The sequence below is a fragment of the Herpailurus yagouaroundi genome, unplaced genomic scaffold (assembly GCF_014898765.1).
Source record: "Herpailurus yagouaroundi ecotype Mexico unplaced genomic scaffold, PumYag 248, whole genome shotgun sequence".
NCBI lineage: Eukaryota > Metazoa > Chordata > Mammalia > Carnivora > Felidae > Herpailurus > Herpailurus yagouaroundi.
The window spans coordinates 595974-615638 of NW_024412465.1; the positions used below are offsets into that span (position 1 = coordinate 595974).

General features: G+C 42.0%; 1 protein-coding gene across 1 annotated transcript in view; it reads left to right on the forward strand.

Annotated features, from left to right (window-relative positions):
• Positions 1 to 19665, forward strand: part of ANOS1 (anosmin 1) — a 388737-nt gene that overhangs the window by 19492 nt on the left and 349580 nt on the right. The window contains exon 2 of the mRNA XM_040460147.1: positions 3321 to 3397. Within this exon, the coding sequence (XP_040316081.1) occupies positions 3321 to 3397 (77 nt within the window). The remainder of the gene's footprint in view (positions 1 to 3320; positions 3398 to 19665) is intronic.

Here is a 19665-nt window from a genome sequence, read left to right on the forward strand (position 1 = left end):
TTTGTTCATTTTAGCCACTCTGACTGGCATGAGGTGGTATCTGAGTGTGGTTTTGATTTATATTTCCCTGATGAGGAGCGACATTGAGCATCTTTTCCCATAGAGAGTCTTATATGGGAACAATATAAAACTCTACAGGGTTTAATCACATTAAATATCAAAATAGTTTGTGACCCAAATTTGTACTCTGAGTATATAACCCAAATAAATTATCACAACAGACCACTGGGAGACATGTCCAAGAGGGTTCATCATGATGTGTATACTGGCCAGGAACTGGGGATATCGCTGGGGATGGGCTGTGGAGCATGCAGAAGGCACATACTTCAGAGCATTATCCTGCTGTCAGAAGCCATCACTATGTGTGAACACTGCATTGTAGATAGATCCCAATAGCACAGTGTGAAAAAAAGTGGGAAATAGAATGTAATCTATTACACAAAACAGTTGAGCCCATCACGCACCAACACATGACAACAAAATATAACATGGAGACACACATCTACAACCGAAAACAATGACATACATTTTACACAAATGTGTACAACAGATTATTGGGAAGGCTGTTTCCAGGGGGATGGGAGGAGGAGTGCGGACAAAAGCGAACACGTGCACGTACAATGGAGATAAGCCCGCACATGCGTGCATTTATAGCCAATACACACGACCGTGAGCGAGTTGCGTCATGCAAGCAAATTATGGCAACGTGCCATGATCTATGCATGCCAAGATGAACGAAAACAAAAAGGAATGAGCTTGATTGTCCAACATTCAGTTCCTTTAAAATTCTTGTGACAAGAAAAATTGGGTTCAGACTACATAGGGGCAATATCTCCAAGGGACCTATTTTGACAAAGCTGGAAGACCCTGGCAAAGTTAACATTCCAATGATGTGTCCTAGGGGAGGTTTCCCCAGAAGAGCGTCTCTCAATTCATATAATATGAGAAAAATAGCTGGGAAGAGATTTCTTTATCTCTCAGAAGACTGTAACACCAGAAGAGCAGGAAACGTTGCTAGTTTAATTTCTTTTCTCCACCTGCACCCTTCCTCGGCAGACACGGTAACTGGCCAAGATCTCTGGGGCTGGTAAATGCATCCTGCTTTGTTTTTTTGTTTTTTTTTTTTTTTTAATTTTTTTTTTTCAACGTTTTATTTTTATTTTTGGGACAGAGAGAGACAGAGCATGAACGGGGGAGAGGCAGAGAGAGAGGGAGACACAGAATCGGAAACAGGCTCCAGGCTCTGAGCCATCAGCCCAGAGCCTGACGCGGGGCTCGAACTCACGGAGTGCGAGATCGTGACCTGGCTGAAGTCGGACGCTCAACCGACTGCGCCACCCAGGCGCCCCCTGCTTTGTTGACCAAGAGAGTTGCCTACCTTTCTTTCTCTCCTGGAAAATTAATTTATAGTTTGAACAGCTGGCACAGCTGGCTGACTGTGCAAAGCAAAGCACCTCTTGTCTTAGCTTAGACGGGGGACAGCTGAAACAGAGAACTGCAGAAACTGAAAGCTGGACAGAAAAAGCAGTTCTTTCCAGACTGTAGGAACAAAAGCTGGAGAGATTTAGAAAGGCCAAAGGTTTGGAGAAAGTCCAAGCTCTCTCTGTCTTCTGAGAACTCCTTCACAGTCCTAGGGAAAAACCCGTGTATTAATAACATGGGGCTTGCCAGTGTCCTAAGGTTAAACTCATATTTTCAAGGGACAATAATTGCAGGATCAAGCACATGAGAATTAAACTTGGACATGGAAATTATTTTTCCCTTCCTAGTTGCATAGAAAGGTCAGCTCTGGCCAGAGAAATTCAAAGACAGTGGAATGTAAGCACATTTTATAAAGGAACTCTGGAGTTGCCCTAAAGGGAGGACTCAACTGAGAGAATAAAGACCAACTGTCTTTGGAAATAGAATTATCTCCCAATATAGGACTGAAATGAGTCAAAATTGTAACTAATGCCAGCGCTGGGTGTGCTGCTTGCTATCCTCAGCCTCCCTTCTGTTTCCATGTCTCCTAAGCCCTACTTGGACTGGTGGACTTCCCAGGATCCTGGTGTGTGGTCTCTCAGGATACCTTGCATGGTCTCTGTATCCCTATTCGCCAGGATCCAATCAAGACCCTCTCTTTAGGCCTTCTGTGGAGTCCTAAGGGCCATGGAGCAAAAGGGGCAGTGGTTTTGTCCAAAAGGAACACTGGAATTCTGAATACTATTTCATCCTAACAAAAACATTCTGTTGCTACAGCATTAGAAATCATAGATTATCAGTTACTTTTTCAGAATTCCACAGGAAGTGGTCCAGAGAACTAAAGGCAATGATAGAACAGACCCAATGTCCATCTTCTGTTTATTATCACCATGCACTAGCAATTCTATACAATGTCAATGGTAAAATATTCCACTTTTTGTGGTGGATTCCAGCCTCTCCACACCTGCACTTTCACACTCACTGCTGGAAAGTTTTAATGCTCTCTACAGGGTTTGATCCAATGGAATGACAAATATGAGATCTTGTAGGACTTTGATCACTACACATCTTGCTGCCCATACATATTATACGTGAGGTCAGCTCCCTTCAGGCCTCCAAGGCATTGACCAAATGGTACAATCACCAGTCACTCCTCTTTTTTTTTTTTTTTTTGCCTGTAAGAAATATTCTGTCCTCAGCAATATGATGTACTTACTTATATAACCATTAACTTTAAAGTCGAACATTGCCTTGTAACATGGATTTGCGTGTTACTTTTTCATTATACAAGCTAGTCCTTAATCTTTGTATATTTTAGTTCTTGGTCATTTTGTTAAGGTCGTATCCTTGGAGATTAAATGAAATATTTTCAGTTGAGGAAGGGACAACAATACACTTAAAATGTATTTAGTTTGAAAAATAATTTTAATTCACATAGGGAAAAGTTAGTCAATGAAAGAAATCTCTATAAATTCAAACATGTATTTATTTGTAACTGGAAATAGACTGCAGTCAAATTTTAGACACTGTGCTTGGGATTTATTTAAGTGTTCTTTTTTGGTGAGAGCATTGGGGAGTTTCAGATTATAAAAACTTTATATATTAAGCACTGATGTCTGTAATCAAAGATCTTTCTAGAGGTCAAATTTGCACATGAACATTCCTGCCTACTTATCTTCGATATTGTTTTGAGTTTTCAGTAGAGACATATTCTGTCTTAAATTTATGTCAGAAGATTCAGAATCATTTGAGAGTCTGGCTATACACCTCCTACACTGGGTTTAATCTAAATGTGAGCAGAATAAAACACGGTGGAAAAATCCCGACAAACTCTCTTCTTTTGTTCCATTTCCAGTGAGAACAATTATTCTACAGACTCCGTTATAACTGCTCGGACATTACCCGTTGCTCAGCTGGGAGAGCTCAGCCTGCAAGGGTGAGTTACTGTGATAACACGAAGACATTCTCTCGCGTTTAGAAAGAGAAACAGACATGGGTCACATAATGGGCGATAATTTGGATGAGGAAAGATGTACTGAATGCTAAATGCTTTAGCTGTGTTGAGGGCACCTTGGAAGCAAAGATGAAGTAGTTATGTCTCATTATCTTTAAGTCAAGTAGGACGAGGTAGAATTTTGGGGTTCTAAATTGTCATTGTAGCTCATGCCAAAGCCATTGAGAGCCCAGGAACAGTCGCATCGATTTCCCAACAGTCTTGCTATGAGCTGTTGAATGGGACTCCAATCTTAGGGCAACTTTCTGCCTGGTCGTGTTGTGCTTTGAGAGGGGTGCTGCTTAAAACACTGCGTACAAGGAGACCAGACGTGCATGGCCCCAGTTGGACAGACTGACTGGAACAGCAGTGAGAGCCGTGTAGGGTAGCTGTGAGCAGAGCCTCTTCAGCCATCTCCGTTTCCAGTGGTGATGATGGTACCTGGTCTCTTCCCTTTCCCTGAGCTGTGAAAGAGAAAGAAGACACACACATCGCTGCAGAGTTTATGATTTACTTGAAGACTTGCCTGAGTTTTCTATTTAGGACTCTGTTTTGACCGAGAGTGCTGGTAACGTGGAGTTAAACTGAATCGTTGTAGGCAGTGCATGCTTTTCTCGGCGAGAGTGTATGTTAGCATCTACGGGTGTCCCGTTGAACTAGAGGCTCCCCCTTATAAAGTGTTAAGTGGTCCCTTTACAGGGGCATTGGAAGGCAGGAAAAAAGGCCATTTAGTTAACTTAAGCAGGATATTCCCCGGGGCAAGGGGAGATGTGTGTGCTTGAGCTTGCTGTCTGTGGCACTTGAAGGTGGTGTAAGTGGGGGTCCACCGAGTGGCAGATGATGTTTCTCTTATGTGGGCATTGTTCCGGAACCCTCCAGGCGGCACTGAACAGTTCTGGGGGAGGCGAATTGAAAAGACTCTGAGGCCTTTAGAACAGCTTATTAAACCAATGAAAATCTGCCCCAAATAATAGTTTTAGGACTGCAGTGGCATGTTTGTATAGACATGTGCCTTCCTTCAACAATCTCTTATGGCAACGGTTAATTCTATTTCCAAGTAAATCCATTCCCCAGAACATTTCTGTAAGCATGTTGCTCAGCACACTTATTACCCAGCAGTTTGCTTACCTAGAAAATGCCTTCTCACTCACCCTTGAGGAGAGTGCTCGCGACATGAATAACGCTCTGGGAAGCATTCATGCTTTCTGACTTTAGATGATTGGAGCATAAGGGACCAGCACAGCTGGGAGAATCAATACCAGAAAGAAAGAAAGAAAGAAAGAAAAAAGACTCTAATGATCTCTCCTAGCTTTTTTCCCTCCTCCCATTTAAAACATTTCTTTTGTGGGTTTTTTTTTTCATTTTTATTAACTATATTTTATCACAAAATGTACATGTATAAAAAGAAACAAAAGGAAAAATAAGATATTCAAAAGTAATCTAGAGCCCACCATCCCCAGAAATTGTTAGCAGCCTTACAAGTATTTTTTGGAATTATAAATGTATGTACAAGCAGAAATGTATGTACATGTATGCGTATCTTGCTCCTCCAAATGACGCGTATCATATGCACTCTTGTGTGAAGAACCCTCATTTGTGAACATTCTGGTTGTGATGCGTGTTGCCTTAGTGATCACCTGAGATGGAGCGTGGTGAGATTTGCTTCTCTGTCTGCCATCCATGCCCCACCCACCATGCTTATGCGCATACATGCACACGTACGCGTGCCACACACAAATATATGCCACACAGGACGCACGCAAAGACGTACCAACAAGTCAAGAGAATAGAAACCGCTACTTTTAATAAAGCCTTACCAGATACACGATAGACATGCCTGTGGCATATGCAGGAGGGAAGAGGTTAGTTCCCATGCCTGGGAGAGCGGTATAACGTGAGTTGGAGAGCTAACCCATGGACAGAGGGCACTATTCCAGGAGGGCAAGAACGATATGCGAGATAGTGGTGTGGAGGGTCTTGGTAAATCTACTTGGGGGAGAGGGGGATCTCCTGAGACATTTAGAAAGATTCACACTGGACAGCGGCCCCCTTCTAGTTCGCAATCCACACACACAGGAGCCTCCAGCACAAGATGGATCGGACATGGATCATGTCTGAGAATGCTGGGGGGGGCGGGGGGGAGGCAGTGCTGCCAGACAGATGTCAGCCTTGCTGGGACGCTGCTGCACAAGGTCTTTGCACTGTCCCTGAAGGTCGTGTAACGGATCTAGGAAGAAGCTTCCATTGCCATCAGTGTCTGGGCAGGTAATCACTCACGTGGCAATGTACGTGCCCGTGCCTGTGCTGCAGTGAAAAGCAGAGGAGACTCAAGAAATGCACACATTACTCCCCATGTCACTGTTGCGTTCCCACTAAATCAGATGGCTCCTTGCTCTCTCCCATCCATACCCTCCCCCCCCCCCCCCCCCCGCAGGAACGGCCCTTGGAGATGGGGCTGGGACTGAAAGTGGGAATGTAAGGGCGCCTTCTAAGGGAAGAAAAGTTGGGGAAGGAGCTATGAGCAATGCAACTTGAACTAAACAGAGTGCTGCTCAAAGGGACTTTAAACCCGAAGGTCTATGACATCTTGTGTTGAAGAATACGTTTTCTGCCTCCTGCGTGCATACGGCTTCTCCATGACTGCTGAGTCTGTTCTAATGTTTCCAGTTCCTTGGTTACACAGTGCAGTGAATTCAAGTGTGAGTGTTCACATAGTTCACCCATGACATGAAATCAACAGTGGGAGTGATATTTGTCTAGATTTTTCCCCAAGAGTATACTAGTTTTCATGTTCATCAATAGTGTATGAGAACACCTGCTACGTCACAAATCAGCCAACTGTGTGTGCAACCATACATGTTAATATTTGCCAATATGGACTTTGACAATGAAATTCTGGGGGCACCTGGGTGGCTCAGTCAGTTAAGCAGCAGACTTTGGCTCAGGTCGTGATCTCACGGTTCATGGGTTCGAGCCCCACATCGGGCTCTGTGCTGACGGCTCAGAGCCTGGAGTCTGCTTCAGATGCTGTGTCTCCCTCTCTCTTTGCCCCTCCCCTGCTAGTGCTCTATCTCTCTCTGTCTGTCACAAATAAATAAAAATGTTAAAAAAATTAAAAATTTTTAAAAAAAGAAAGAAAATGAAATTCTGTTTTTAAGGGACTTTTTTTTTTTAATTTTTTTTTCAACGTTTTTTATTTATTTTTGGGACAGAGCGAGACAGAGCATGAACAGGGGAGGGGCAGAGAGAGAGGGAGACACAGAATCGGAAACAGGCTCCAGGCTCCGAGCCATCAGCCCAGAGCCTGACGCGGGGCTCGAACTCACGGACCGCGAGATCGGGACCTGGCTGAAGTCGGACGCTTAACCGACTGCGCCACCCAGGCGCCCCTGGCCCTTACCAATTAAATAAACCTCCCTTAGCAACAGAAGCATCAACCTAGCTTGGAAAAGCATTTAAAAACAAAAATAATGCCTGAATGCAGGAGCACACGTTTTCAAGCAGTAAGAATTCTGTTTCAACTTTATAATATATTTGGAATAGCGATCATTAAGTCTTAAATTTCAGCGAATTACAATATCCACGATATAGCTAAATCTTAAATTGTTTCTTCACTTGAGTAGAAGAATGTAACTTTAAGACCTCATCTTTTGGTTGGATTGCAGTATTTAAAAAGTTTGAATGGTTTACCAACTCTCAAATAAGAATTTTTTTTATGTTTAAAAATCGAGATTTTCAGCCTTTCTTGAAATACTGGAAAATCTGGGAATACTGGTTTTGCAACTGCAGTCTCTATCATCTTGCTGACGCTAAGTAAGATATCCACTGCAGTGATCATTGAATTCATGCCCTGATGGTTCTTTATGCTGTGTACTCCCGGTGAGCATTTGAACCTGTGACACCTGATTATGCATTAGAAGGGTGGGTGCACCCCTGAGCTCTCTGGCAGCAGGAGAGCTCAGAAAGTAGACTGGGACCCCAGCATCACCCCTCTGTGATTTCTACGCTGAAAGCCTCGCCTGCCCCCCAGGTTTTCTCTTTCTTTCTTGTTTTCCTTCATAAATAGGTAGCCATTTTAATACTTCTCCAAATGCATGCTGATTGTTTATTAACAACATAGCAGTTAATGAAAATTCCTCTCTGAGTTCTTCAGACAGAAATCACAGAGTCCATCTTGGTTGGCCTTGCTGACATTTAAGCAAAGATTTGAAGGAGCCTGTCCCAGATACCTGCAGGAAGCCAGGAGGAGGGAAGAATTTCACAATGCCCTCAGGCAGGGATATGCAGCCTGTGTTTGAGGAATAATAAGGCATCCAGTGTAGCTGGACTTGACTGAGAAAGAGCCTCAAAGCCAAGGACCTTTGTCCCACTAGGACAAAGTCACACTATAATGCTGTTCCCTCTAATCATATTCATTGTATTTCTTTCCATTATTATTTCTTTCATACCCCACTGGGACTACTTTTCATCGCATTCCAGGACTCCTCCCGAGTAGGTCTTCTTTTGTGGTGGGAAAAAAATAGTGTGAGGTCCTGAAGACGTCCATTGCAACGCTCTTGGGTTCCCCCCCCCCATATGAAACTTTTGTTGTTGAATCAGGTCTGGGTGCTGTACCATAGTTTTTCATTTTAAGGATCTCTCTTTTCTTCTTGGTGTGAATTATACAATATCTAGGTAGTGTGAGGAGATTTCTCATGTGGAGTACATGAAGGAGAAGATTCCCCCCACTGTTATGTAGATGGACCATAAAGCAGGCCCTTCCCTCCCTCAAAGGTGCATCGTCCTGGGGAAGATTCCCAAGCTCTGTGCATTGGCTTTCCTCTTCTGCCTTGCGGATAGTAGTTGCTCATTTTGTTGTTTTGGGGATTATGTGAGCTAATACATGTACAAATGCTTAGACCAGTAGCTGGCACAGAACAAGCTCTATGTGTTTATTGTTATAATCGTTCTATAATAATAATAATGATAATAATAATAATATAGTAATTAAATAACAATAAAAATTATAATGTGTTCAAAATGGAAGCTATGGGCAGATTTGTTATACTCCTGGAATATTTTTTCCCAGGGTAGGTGTATTTGTGAGGTATTATACTGCTTGATTTTTCTCATTTTTTTCCCTCAGATTGTTTTCTCTCTTGACAATCTTCTCTGAATAGGAGCTCTCAGTACCAAGGATTTGTTTCTTTTCTTTGTCATCCTCTGGAGTGTTTATTCATGAATGTCTGCTCTGGAGATAATTCCTAGGTCTTATGCCTTGTCTCAGTGTGGGCCTGGGTCTTTGGTCAGTCCTGACTACGGTCTAGAGGGCTGCCATTTGCAGGGCAAAGGTTATATTCAGGTTGGAATGTGAGTCGGCACAAATCTCAGGGCCGATCTCTCACTGCATGTTTCCTGGAAGAAGTCTGCCCTCGGGACAAGGCCCTCACCAATTGCAAGACATCTGCCCTCAGGACAAGCCTCTGAAAAATTGTAATGGCTCCTTCTTTCTGTCCTTTGGATGTTTCTCTTGGGACAGGGCTGGGTCCTGGTGACACAGAGGCCCTGACAAAGTTGCAACAAATCCATTCGATGACAACAAATGTATGGCTCACATCTACCTAGCCCCCACATCCCTCAGCCGAAAGCAGAACCCCTTCTGTGGTAGTGGGCCCCTAGACCCGGCAGCTGGTTCACTGGCCACAAATTAGCAAAAACAAAATAAAAAGAATGAAGAGTCTATAATAAACTGAGAGAAAAGAATAGAGTTTCACAATCTTATCCATCATTGCCTGACTATTTTTTAGTGGGACACAGGATCATTACATAATTTCATATGTGATTTTTATTTGTGCAATGACTTTATGTTTCTCGTCCATTTCTTTCCAAACTCGTGTTGGCACATTTTTCACATCTTCATTTCTGTTTTGGCTTTCTTGTAGCCCTTGCTTGTCCGTGGCCCTTTGCTTAGAGAATCCATATTTTTAAAAGTGTTAATTCCAGTACAGTTAACATGCAGTGTGATATTAGTTTCAAATGTGCAATATAATGATTCAGCAGTTCTGCACATGACTCAGTGTTCATCATGACAAGTGCACCCTTTAATCCCCATCACCTTTTCCACCCACCCCCCACCCACCCTCTGGCAACAACCAGTTTGTTCTCTAGAGTTAAGAGTCTGTTTCTTGGGGCGCCTGCGTGGCTCAGTTGGTGAAGTGACCAACTCTTGATCTTGGCTGAGGTCATGATCTCATGGTTCATGAGATTGAGCCCCATGTCAGGCTCTGCCCTGACAGTGCAGAGCCTGCTTGGTATTCGTTCTCTCTTTCCTTTCTTGCTAATAGTCTGTCTCTCAAAATCAATAAACAAACATTTTTTTAAAGTATTTTTTGGTTTGCCTCTCTCTTTCTCCTTTTTTTCCCTTTGTTCATTTGCTTCGTTTTCTACATTCCACATATGAGTGACATCATATGGTATTTGTCTTTCTCTGACTGACTGATTTCACTTAGCATCCTACTGTGTAGCTCCATCCATATCTTTGCAAATGGTGAGATTGCATTCTTTTTATGGCTGAATAATATGCCACTGTATATCTTCACACATCATCTTTGCCCGTTCATCTATCGATGGACACTCAGGCTGCTTCCATAATTTGGCTATTGTACATAATGCTGCTGTAAACATAGGGGTGTATGTGTCCCTTCTAATTAGTGTTTGTTACATTTCGGGGGTAAATACCCAATAGTGCAATTACTAGGTGATAGGGTGGTTCTATTTTCAACTTTCTGAGGACACTCTGTACTGTCTTCCGCAATGGCTGCACCAGGTTGCATTCCCACCAACAGTACATGAGGGCTTCTTGTCCACCAACACCTGTCACCAACCTGTCACCAACACCTGACATCTTTTGTTTTTTTGGTGAGTATCATTCTGACAGGTGTGAGATGACCTCTCATTATGGTTTTGATTTGCATTTCCGTGATCTTTAGGGAATTCTGTGGAAAGTGGAAGGGAGAGCCGGGGAAGCTAGGCTTTTGAGTTGCTTCCTCAGAACATTCCCCTCCAACCCTTTCCCCTGAAACATGGCTCTGTGTCCAGAGAAGGCAGAAACAATCTGGGGGCACCTAGGTGGCTCAGTCGGTTAAGCATCCCACTCTTGATCTCGGCTCAGGTGCGTGAGATCAAGCCCCACGTCGGGCTCTGCACTGACAGTATGGAGTCTGTTTGGGGATTCTCACTATCCCTCTCTCTCTGCCCTTCTCCCCTCCCCCATCTCAAATAAATAAAGTTAAAAAAAAGAGAGAAACAATCTCAACAGTGTATTCAAACCATAAATGGTGGAATATGGAGATCAGAGCAGTGGGAGGTAAGTGAACGTTTGAAAGAGCCATCTGAACTGAAAGACTGAAGTGGTCTCATTCTTTTAGGTTTTGCCACACAGTTATACTCAACTACCTCTTCGTGATGCTCGCACAAACAGAAAAAGTAAAGGGGGACACAACTCTTTCCCTAGTAGGGATCGTGGGCAAACTATCCCTGGTGGGTATAGTGGACAAAATACAAATTCACTTCTCTGATTCACCTTCTGCTTCTGGTCCCAAGTTGACCTAGTTTCACATCTTACTATTCCTCCCTGTGGTGGATGTGGCTGCCGATATCTTCATGAAAATTCTAAGCCTGTCTGTAGGAGGAGTTTGGCTGGCAAAAAGACTATTTCACATGAAAATGGAGAAAACAGGAGAAAATAGAGGTGGTATTTGGAGGTGGAAGGGGCAGAAACATTCAGAAGTGTGGCTTCCCTGGAACTGCGCAGATGAGAGGAGACCCCTAAGCACTGTGACTGTTTTGAGTCATACTTGGAGTGATTTGGGTCTAACAGAGAAACACATTAGAAATAATTTCTCCCCTTGTATTTAAAAACATTTTCTTAATGTTTATTTTTGAGAGAGAGAAAGAGAGAGAGAGCATGAGCAGGGAAGGGGCCGAGAGAGGAGACAAAATCCAAAGCAGGTTCCAGGTTCTGAGCTGTCAGCACAGGGCTTGATGCAGGGCTCGAACTCACGAATCATGAGATCATGACCTGAGCCTGAGTCAGATGCTTAACCAACTGAGCTCCCCAGACACCCCTCTCCCCTGTGTTTAAAGGGTAGGAGGGATGTGTGTCTGGGAAAGCGGTTCACAAATCCAGCACTGGCCCTGGAGTTAAGCCTCCACCATGTGTCACCATTGTGGCAATACTGATACACAGTGAGGTTGACTTACTGCGATCTCCTTTCTCCACACTGCTAAGAAAAACAAAAAAAGTGAGATGCAGTGACATGCCCCCAAGGCAAGGTAATTGCAGAGAGATGGGGAAATGCCAAAGGTCTGGAAAACCCCAAAATTTGTAAATAGTCTGTAGATAATTGTGCATTACCTCCATCCGAGATAATGCTTTGAAAGCTGTAAAGCAGTATTAACATGTAATTATTACTAGTGGCTCTATGGTTTTTAAATTTTAGGTATTTAAAGTGGGTAGTTAAGAAATGTGCACTTGGTTATATAGAGATTTGACTCATGTCAGATAACCTTCAGGAATGTACAATTGTAGCTTTCAGCCAATTACATTTATGCTGACTGCCTAAGGTATTTATGGTTGGCAGGCGGTCAGTTGGAATTTTCTGGAGCACCTCTACCCAGGATAGTTGTCTTTTTCCTGTCTTGTGAACCCATACCTTTGCCCCCACCTTTGCCTGGCTTCTTCCTGGGGTCCCTTAGCTTCACCCTCTCCTATAAAGTTACTTTCCCTCCAGAAACAGCAGGGAAGACAAGGGAGGAAAAGAGGGAAGGAAAAGAAGAGGAGTTTGAAGCGATTTTCAGGTCAATGATGAAAGAAGTTAACACAAAACATTGTTTTTCCATCTTTCCAACAATGAACCCAACAGCAAAAGAAAGTCACCCTACAGGCTTGGGGTGGGGAGGTGGGTTGCATGAGCGCTGATGAAAATGAGCAGAACATGTTCCAAATGTTGACACTCTCCACGTCTTCTTTTCTTTTCTTTTTTTTTTTTAGCATTTAGCGGAGACAGTATGAGCAGGGAAAGGACAGAGAGAGAGGGAGACACAGAATCTGAAGCAGGCTCCAGGCTCTGAGCTGTCAGCACAGACCCTGATGCGGGGCTCGAACCCACAAACAGTGAGATCATGACCTGAGCCGGAGTCGGGTGCTTAACCGACTGAGCCACCCAGGCGCCCCTCTCCATGTCTTCGTTTAATTAAAAAAAAAAATTCATGCACATTTTCTCCTCTATGTCATAGTATTTTTTTCTGGGAAATGATATTTCATGTTACTTTTCACCAGGAAATGTCTTGTGTATCTCTTGATTATTGGTTAAAATACTGTTCACATGGAGTTGATCGATCGTGAACTACTGCTTGAAATGAAATGAGGTGACACAGCCTATCAGGTGTACCATAAGGGCAGGTTCTTCTCTTTGTCTCAGTGTCACAGTATTTCCAGAAAGAACCATCATACCGCTATGATGCACAGATGATAACACTGACTTAATGCTTTCCCATCTGTCAGGGTAATCTCTGAGGAAAGAAGTACAAGTTTTCTAAGATGCCTGGAGGACACTGTGCAATATTTTTAGGTCACATGGGAGAAGTTTTTGGTGAGTGTATTTGCTGAGAAATCGTCACTTATGCCATCCACTGAAAGGGCCAACTGGCTAGGGCCTTGTACCTAACAGACATACCCTAAAATCTTTTTCAATAGATGGGGCACTGGGTGGCCGAGATGGTCAAGGGTCTGACTTCAGCTCAGGTCATGATCTCGCGGTCCCTGAGTTTGAGCCCCACATCAGGCTTCACACTAATAGTGCTCGGGATTCTCTCTTTCCCCCTGTCTCTCTGCCCCTCCCTGACTTGCACTCTTTCTCTCTCAAAATAAATAATCTTTAAAAAAAAATAAAATCTTGGGGCGCCTGGGTGGCGCAGTCGGTTAAGCGTCCGACTTCAGCCAGGTCACGATCTCGCGGTCCGTGAGTTCGAGCCCCGCGTCGGGCTCTGGGCTGATGGCTCAGAGCCTGGAGCCTGTTTCCGATTCTGTGTCTCCCTCTCTCTCTGCCCCTCCCCCGTTCATGCTCTGTCTCTCTCTGTCCCAAAAATAAATAAACGTTGAAAAAAAAATTAAAAAAAAAATCTTTTTCAGTAGAGATTGATGGATTTTTTTAAACAACAGAATAGTTTCTTAAAAAAATTAAACCGGAAATGACTCAGAGTAATGTTGAAAGATGCATGTCAAACTATCTTATTTGCTACTGCAAGTGGTTGAAATGGGAAGGGAGCTTGAGGTTATTAGTTTCTTCCATGTAAATCTCCATCTGATTGGTTTCCATAATCATAGGATTAGTGGTCTTCATTCAGATTTCAAATTTTGTTTGTTTTAGTTACCAGATCTTTCCACCGTCACTTGTCTTAAATGCTTCACATTTGAAGATTATGTCATCATATTATACCACTGGTTTCCCATCATATTTGCTATCATTCCACAACTTCTGGGTCATTCATGTTCATTTTTGGGTGACTTTAGCTCTTGGTGTTTTGTTATTTCTTTAACATAATTTCTGTCTTAACTCTTGGTCATATAATAACTGTGCATTATATATGTATTTACAAGTATATATCAATATATATTAGAATATAACATAATAGAATAACAATTTCTGTTTTAACTCTTGGCCATTTATAATATATATTATTTATGTATATAAAATTTATATATCATATATATCACTTTTTCAGAATTTCATAAACTTACCTTTGTGTCTTCTGCTCTGTCTTCTCCACTCACTTCATTTCTTTTTACCAATGGCTATGCACCCTTAAAATCATAATTTCATAAGTCCCACTGTTTATCACTGCCTTCCATCCTGCCAGCATATATACCTCTTAGTAACATACCCAATATTTCTTTGACCACACTGCCAATTCCAAACCATTAGTCCTACCACCTTTGACTGACCTTCAACTTCATGATGACTTTTCTGCCCCCCATAACCACCTTAAAATCCCTATCAATCATTACCTTTGTGTATATCCTCCAATTCTTTATACTTACTTGGCCAAATGACAGTGAGGATCGCAGTAAAACTTCTGCCTAATCCACATCTATGTGCAGCTGAACGTGGATGGAGGAAGACTAATGTCTGGTCTCCTGAATCCATGACCTCGAGGAATTGCCCTTAACATGGTCAAGATGTCATATTATGATTCTTTATGCCAGTTTATGGTTCTCCTTCCCCTTCAGCTATTTCCCACCTTCTGCCTCTTTCTTTCAGAACTCGTGACAATTCTTTCTCCCGTCTTCACGGCCAGATGATGCTCTTGCTCCTGACTTCACTGACGAAAGGAGAGCAATCAGAAAATAAATCCCACAGAGGTCCCCGGCTACATCTGCACACACACCAGCATCTGTCTGCACTACGCCCAACCCCACAAAAACCTTCCCTTTTATTCCAGGTGAAATGATCCGTAAGATAATCAGTCACCTTTTATGCAGTTCCTTCCTTCGATAGATGCTCACTGCCTCCAGTGCGTTGATCCAGCAATTGTCTCCTCTCCCTCTCATTTCTGTGTTAATCTTTCTTTCTCCTTATTGGATAAGACCCATAAGAAAACTTCGTCTTGGGGCGCCTGGGTGGCGCAGTCGGTTAAGCGTCCGACTTCAGCCAGGTCACAATCTCGCGGTCCGGGAGTTCGAGCCCCGCGTCAGGCTCTGGGCTGATGGCTCAGAGCCTGGAGCCTGTTTCCGATTCTGTGTCTCCCTCTCTCTCTGCCCCTCCCCCTTTCATGCTCTGTCTCTCTCTGTCCCAAAAATAAATAAACGTTGAAAAAAAATTTTTTTTTTTAAAAAAAGAAAACTTCGTCTTATTTCTCCCATCTAAAAACAAAATCTTCACAGCTGCCATCGTCTCATTTCCACTTTCAGTTTTTCGTCTCTGATATAGAGAGATGTTGTATTCAAATGCAATTTGTATATGGATATCTTTTTCCTACAACCTTGCTAAATTCGTATCTTATTTCGACTAGCTTTTAAATAGATTACTTAGAATTTTTCCACATATATTAATATGTCACTGGTGATTAGAAAAACCTTTAATTCTGTCTTTAAAAATCTGTGTGATTTTCATTTTTCTTTACTTGCCTAAATGCATTGGCTAGGACTTAAAGCACAATGTTTAACAGAAGTAGTAAGAGAAGATTTCCTTGTCCTGTCCCCAGTTGGGGGAAAAAGAAAATTTTCACCATTAAGCGATGTCCATTATAAAGTTTAGGAAGCTCCTTATTATTCCTAATTTGCTGGGACTTTTTATCATAAATCAATGTTGAATTCTGTCAAATGATTTTTCTGCATCGAGATGATCATATACCTGTTCTTTTTTAGTAGGATAGTATGACTTTCAGATGTTAAACTAATCTTTTATACTTGGATTATTTCTTTCAAAACTCTTATAGAATTCACTGGTGCAACCATTTAAGTGGGGAATTTTTAGTCAGAAGCCTTTTTACCAAGAGTTCAATTTTAAAAATAGATAGAGTGCTACTTTGGTTTTCTATTTCTTCTTAAATAATTCTGAAAACTTATGTCTTGCAAAGAATTTGTCCATTTTATTGACATAGTTGAATTTATGGCTATAAATTGTTTATATTTAAAAAAAAATTTAATGCCTATATATTTTTGAGACAGAGACAGAGCGTGAGTAGGGGAGGAGCAGAGAAAGAGGGAGACACAGAATCTCAAGCAGGCTCCAGGCTCCATGCTGTCAGCACAGAGCCCGACGCAAGGCTCAAACTCATGAACTTTGAGATCATGACCTGAGCTGAAGTCAGACGCTTAACTGCCTGAGCCACCCAGGCGCCCCAAATTATTTATATTTTTTGAAAGACTACCTTTTTAACACCTATAGGCTCTCTGACGATCCTCCCCCAACACACACGCTTTACTTTTTGATATTGGCAATTGGTGAATTCTCTCTCTCTCTCCCCTGTCTTTCTTTCATGATTTTACTGGTTAGAAATGTATCAACTTTTTTTCAAAGAACAAGCTTTTGGTTTTATTTCCTGTTTTGTATTTTATTGAATTCTGCCATTATCTATGTTCTTTCTTTCCCTTAATTTCAGTTTATTTTTGCTTCTTATTTTCCAATGAGGAAAGCTTTGAAATCAGAGATTGGCAGATTGTAGCCCATGGGCCCAAGATGGCCCAATGTTTGTTTCTGTAAATAAAGTTTTATTGGCATCCAGTCATAGTCATTCTTCTCTTGTATTGTCTACAGTTGCTTTTGTGCTACAATAACAGAGTTGAGGAGTTGCAACAGTGACCATATGGCCCACAAAGTCTAAAATAATTACTATCTGGCCTTTTTAAGAAAGTGTTTGCTAACCCTTGGATTAGACATTGATTAGTGACCTTTTATGTTTCCATATATCAGCATTTAAGGTCATAAATACCCTCTAAGCACTACTGTATGTACCTCCTAGAAATTTTTTTATATGTTGTGTTTTCCAGTGAGTTGTTTAATTTTTGCATATTAACTATGTTAAGGTTGATTTCTGAGTTAATTCCTCTGTGGACAAAGAACCTATTTCAGTGTTTCATTATTTCTAAATATTTTAATATTTAGATATTGCAATATTTCATTATTTCCAGATCCCATGAGACTTGTTTTATGGCCCAGCAATTGATGTATCTTGATTGAGATTTTCTTCTAGTCTGCACGCTGTCTTTTCATTGTGTGCATTCACTTAGACCTCTGCCCTGTTCTGTTTCCTTCCTCTTCTACTTTTTTTTGTTTGTTTGGGCTTTGTACCTCTTCCCTGTGAGAACTAATAATCAGCCAAGTATCTTGGGAAGATACAGGGCTCACTCTCTGTGATTTCCTTGCTTCTAGGGGCACTATTAATTTCCAGCTACTTTTCCAGTTTGGGGCTCTAGACTTTAACCCCTCAGGCCTTCTGTTGCCCAAGCTATGCACGTTTAGGGAGTATGCGCATTTTTTTTTTAACTTTTTTTCAACGTTTATTTATTTTTGGGACAGAGAGAGACAGAGCATGAACGGGGGAGGGGCAGAGAGAGAGGGAGACACAGAATCGGAAGCAGGCTCCAGGCTCTGAGCCATCCGCCCAGAGCCTGACGCGGGGCTCGAACTCACGGACCGCGAGATCATGACCTGGCTGAAGTCGGACGCTTAACCGACTGGGCCACCCAGGCGCCCCGGGAGTATGCTCATTTAAGAAAATCATTAACTTGGCATCTTTTTGCTCCTTGTTGCTGTGATCTTTCACCAGGATCTCTCTGTGCCTTTGTAGTCGAGCTGTCTACCAGTGGTTTAGGCAGGTTATGTTCTGAATTTGACTTTTTAAAAAAAATTTTTTTAACATTTATTTATTTTTGAGACAGGGAGAGACAGAGCATGAATAGGGGAGGGTCAGAGAGAGGGAGACACAGAATATGAAGCAGGCTCCAGGCTCTGAGCTGTCAGCACAGAGCCCGACGCGGGGCTAGAACTCATGGACCGCAAGATCATGACCTGAGCCGAAGTCAGCCACGTAACTGACTGAGCCACCCAGGCGCCCCCTGAATTTGACTTTAAATCCTAAGGCTGTCAAGCTCTCAAGATTTCCCATCTGATTTCCAGCTACCCTTCTACCCCTTTAACCAATAAGCATGTGGAGGTCCTCACACTGTTTTCTGCAGTCTTAGCCATGAGGGCAATACTCTGAGGCCAGGAAGCCTCAACATAGCAATGCTTACTCTTACAGCTGCTAGTGTTTGAGGTTAAACTCCCCTCCAATTTCTGTCTCTTTGAGAAGCTTTCCAGTGTATTTTTAAAAATTTAACCAAATGCATGGGATCACCTCATTCTCTTGAGGTTACAAACAAGTTATTCCTGCATGAATGATTTTTAAGTAAACTTTTTATTGGATGAAAATACATATACAGATAAGTGAACATATCATGATTATATATCTCAGTGAATTTTCCTGGAATTAACACATGTCTGTAACCACTACTCAAATAAAAAGTAGAAGATTTTCAGCACTTCCAAAATGCTCCCACCTTGAGATCTTCCAGTGACTAACTCCTTCTCCCCAAAGGTAAGCACTCTACTAACTTCAAATGCTATAGTTTTCCCTCCTTTTGAATTTTATATAAATGGGTTATTACAGTTGAAATCCTTTTATCTCTGGCTTCTTTTGCTCAAAGTTATACCTGTGGAATTCATCCATGGTGTTCTGTGTAGATGCAATTAGTATATTTTCATTGCTCTGTAGCGTTATATTGTGTGAATATAACAATTTACTTTTTCTTCTTTCTACTGTTGATGGGCAGTCATTGGGTTGCCCATCTACAGATGATTTGTTTCCAGTTTGGGACTGTTACAAAGATCAGTGCCTTTGATATGAACACCTCCTGGTGTTCATAGGTCATAGTTCTATTGCTCATAGAATTGATGGGTCATGGGCCATGGAATTGATGGGTCATGGGGCATGTATATGTTCAGCTTTGGTAGACATTGTTGAGCAGTTTTCCAAAGTGGTTGTGCTCTTCAGACACAACGAGCGATGGAAGGGATGTTCTGCATGATCAGTTTAAAATTTCATTGGCTCCATGGTTTCATGTAGCTACTGCTCAGGGCTTTCTCAATGAAACAGTACACTTATTTCCATCTCCCAATGAAATCTCCATTTTAATAAGCATTCAAGTACAACCGAGCATTTGGATTGACAACTGCTGCCTACCTTCTGTTACTCTACTTTTGTTTCGGACAGAAGACATATTTATGGGTTCCCCGAGCATAAATCCATGGCTCTCAGAATCTCTCTAGATTACATACTATTCTGAATTTCCCTTATTATTTTGTTATGTTTTATTTAAAACTTACTATTTAAGCTTCCTATTTTAATCCTGGCACACAATAAAAACATAAATTTGTATGCCTTCAAATAGTGTGTGGGCAAGGACACAAACTGTAATACCCAGGAGTTTTGATACTTGTTTTATGTAGATTTCTTCATAAGGAGTTTTTTCTTTTTACTCAACTGTCTTTGTCATCATAATTATAGCAGGGCTCTAAAATAATTTATAGCAACAAATAATTCTTTATATTAGGTACAGATGTGTAGTGACACCTTCCTCTTCTAGTGGACAAGATTCTAAGGTGGCCCCAGGATTCCTGCCCCTTGGT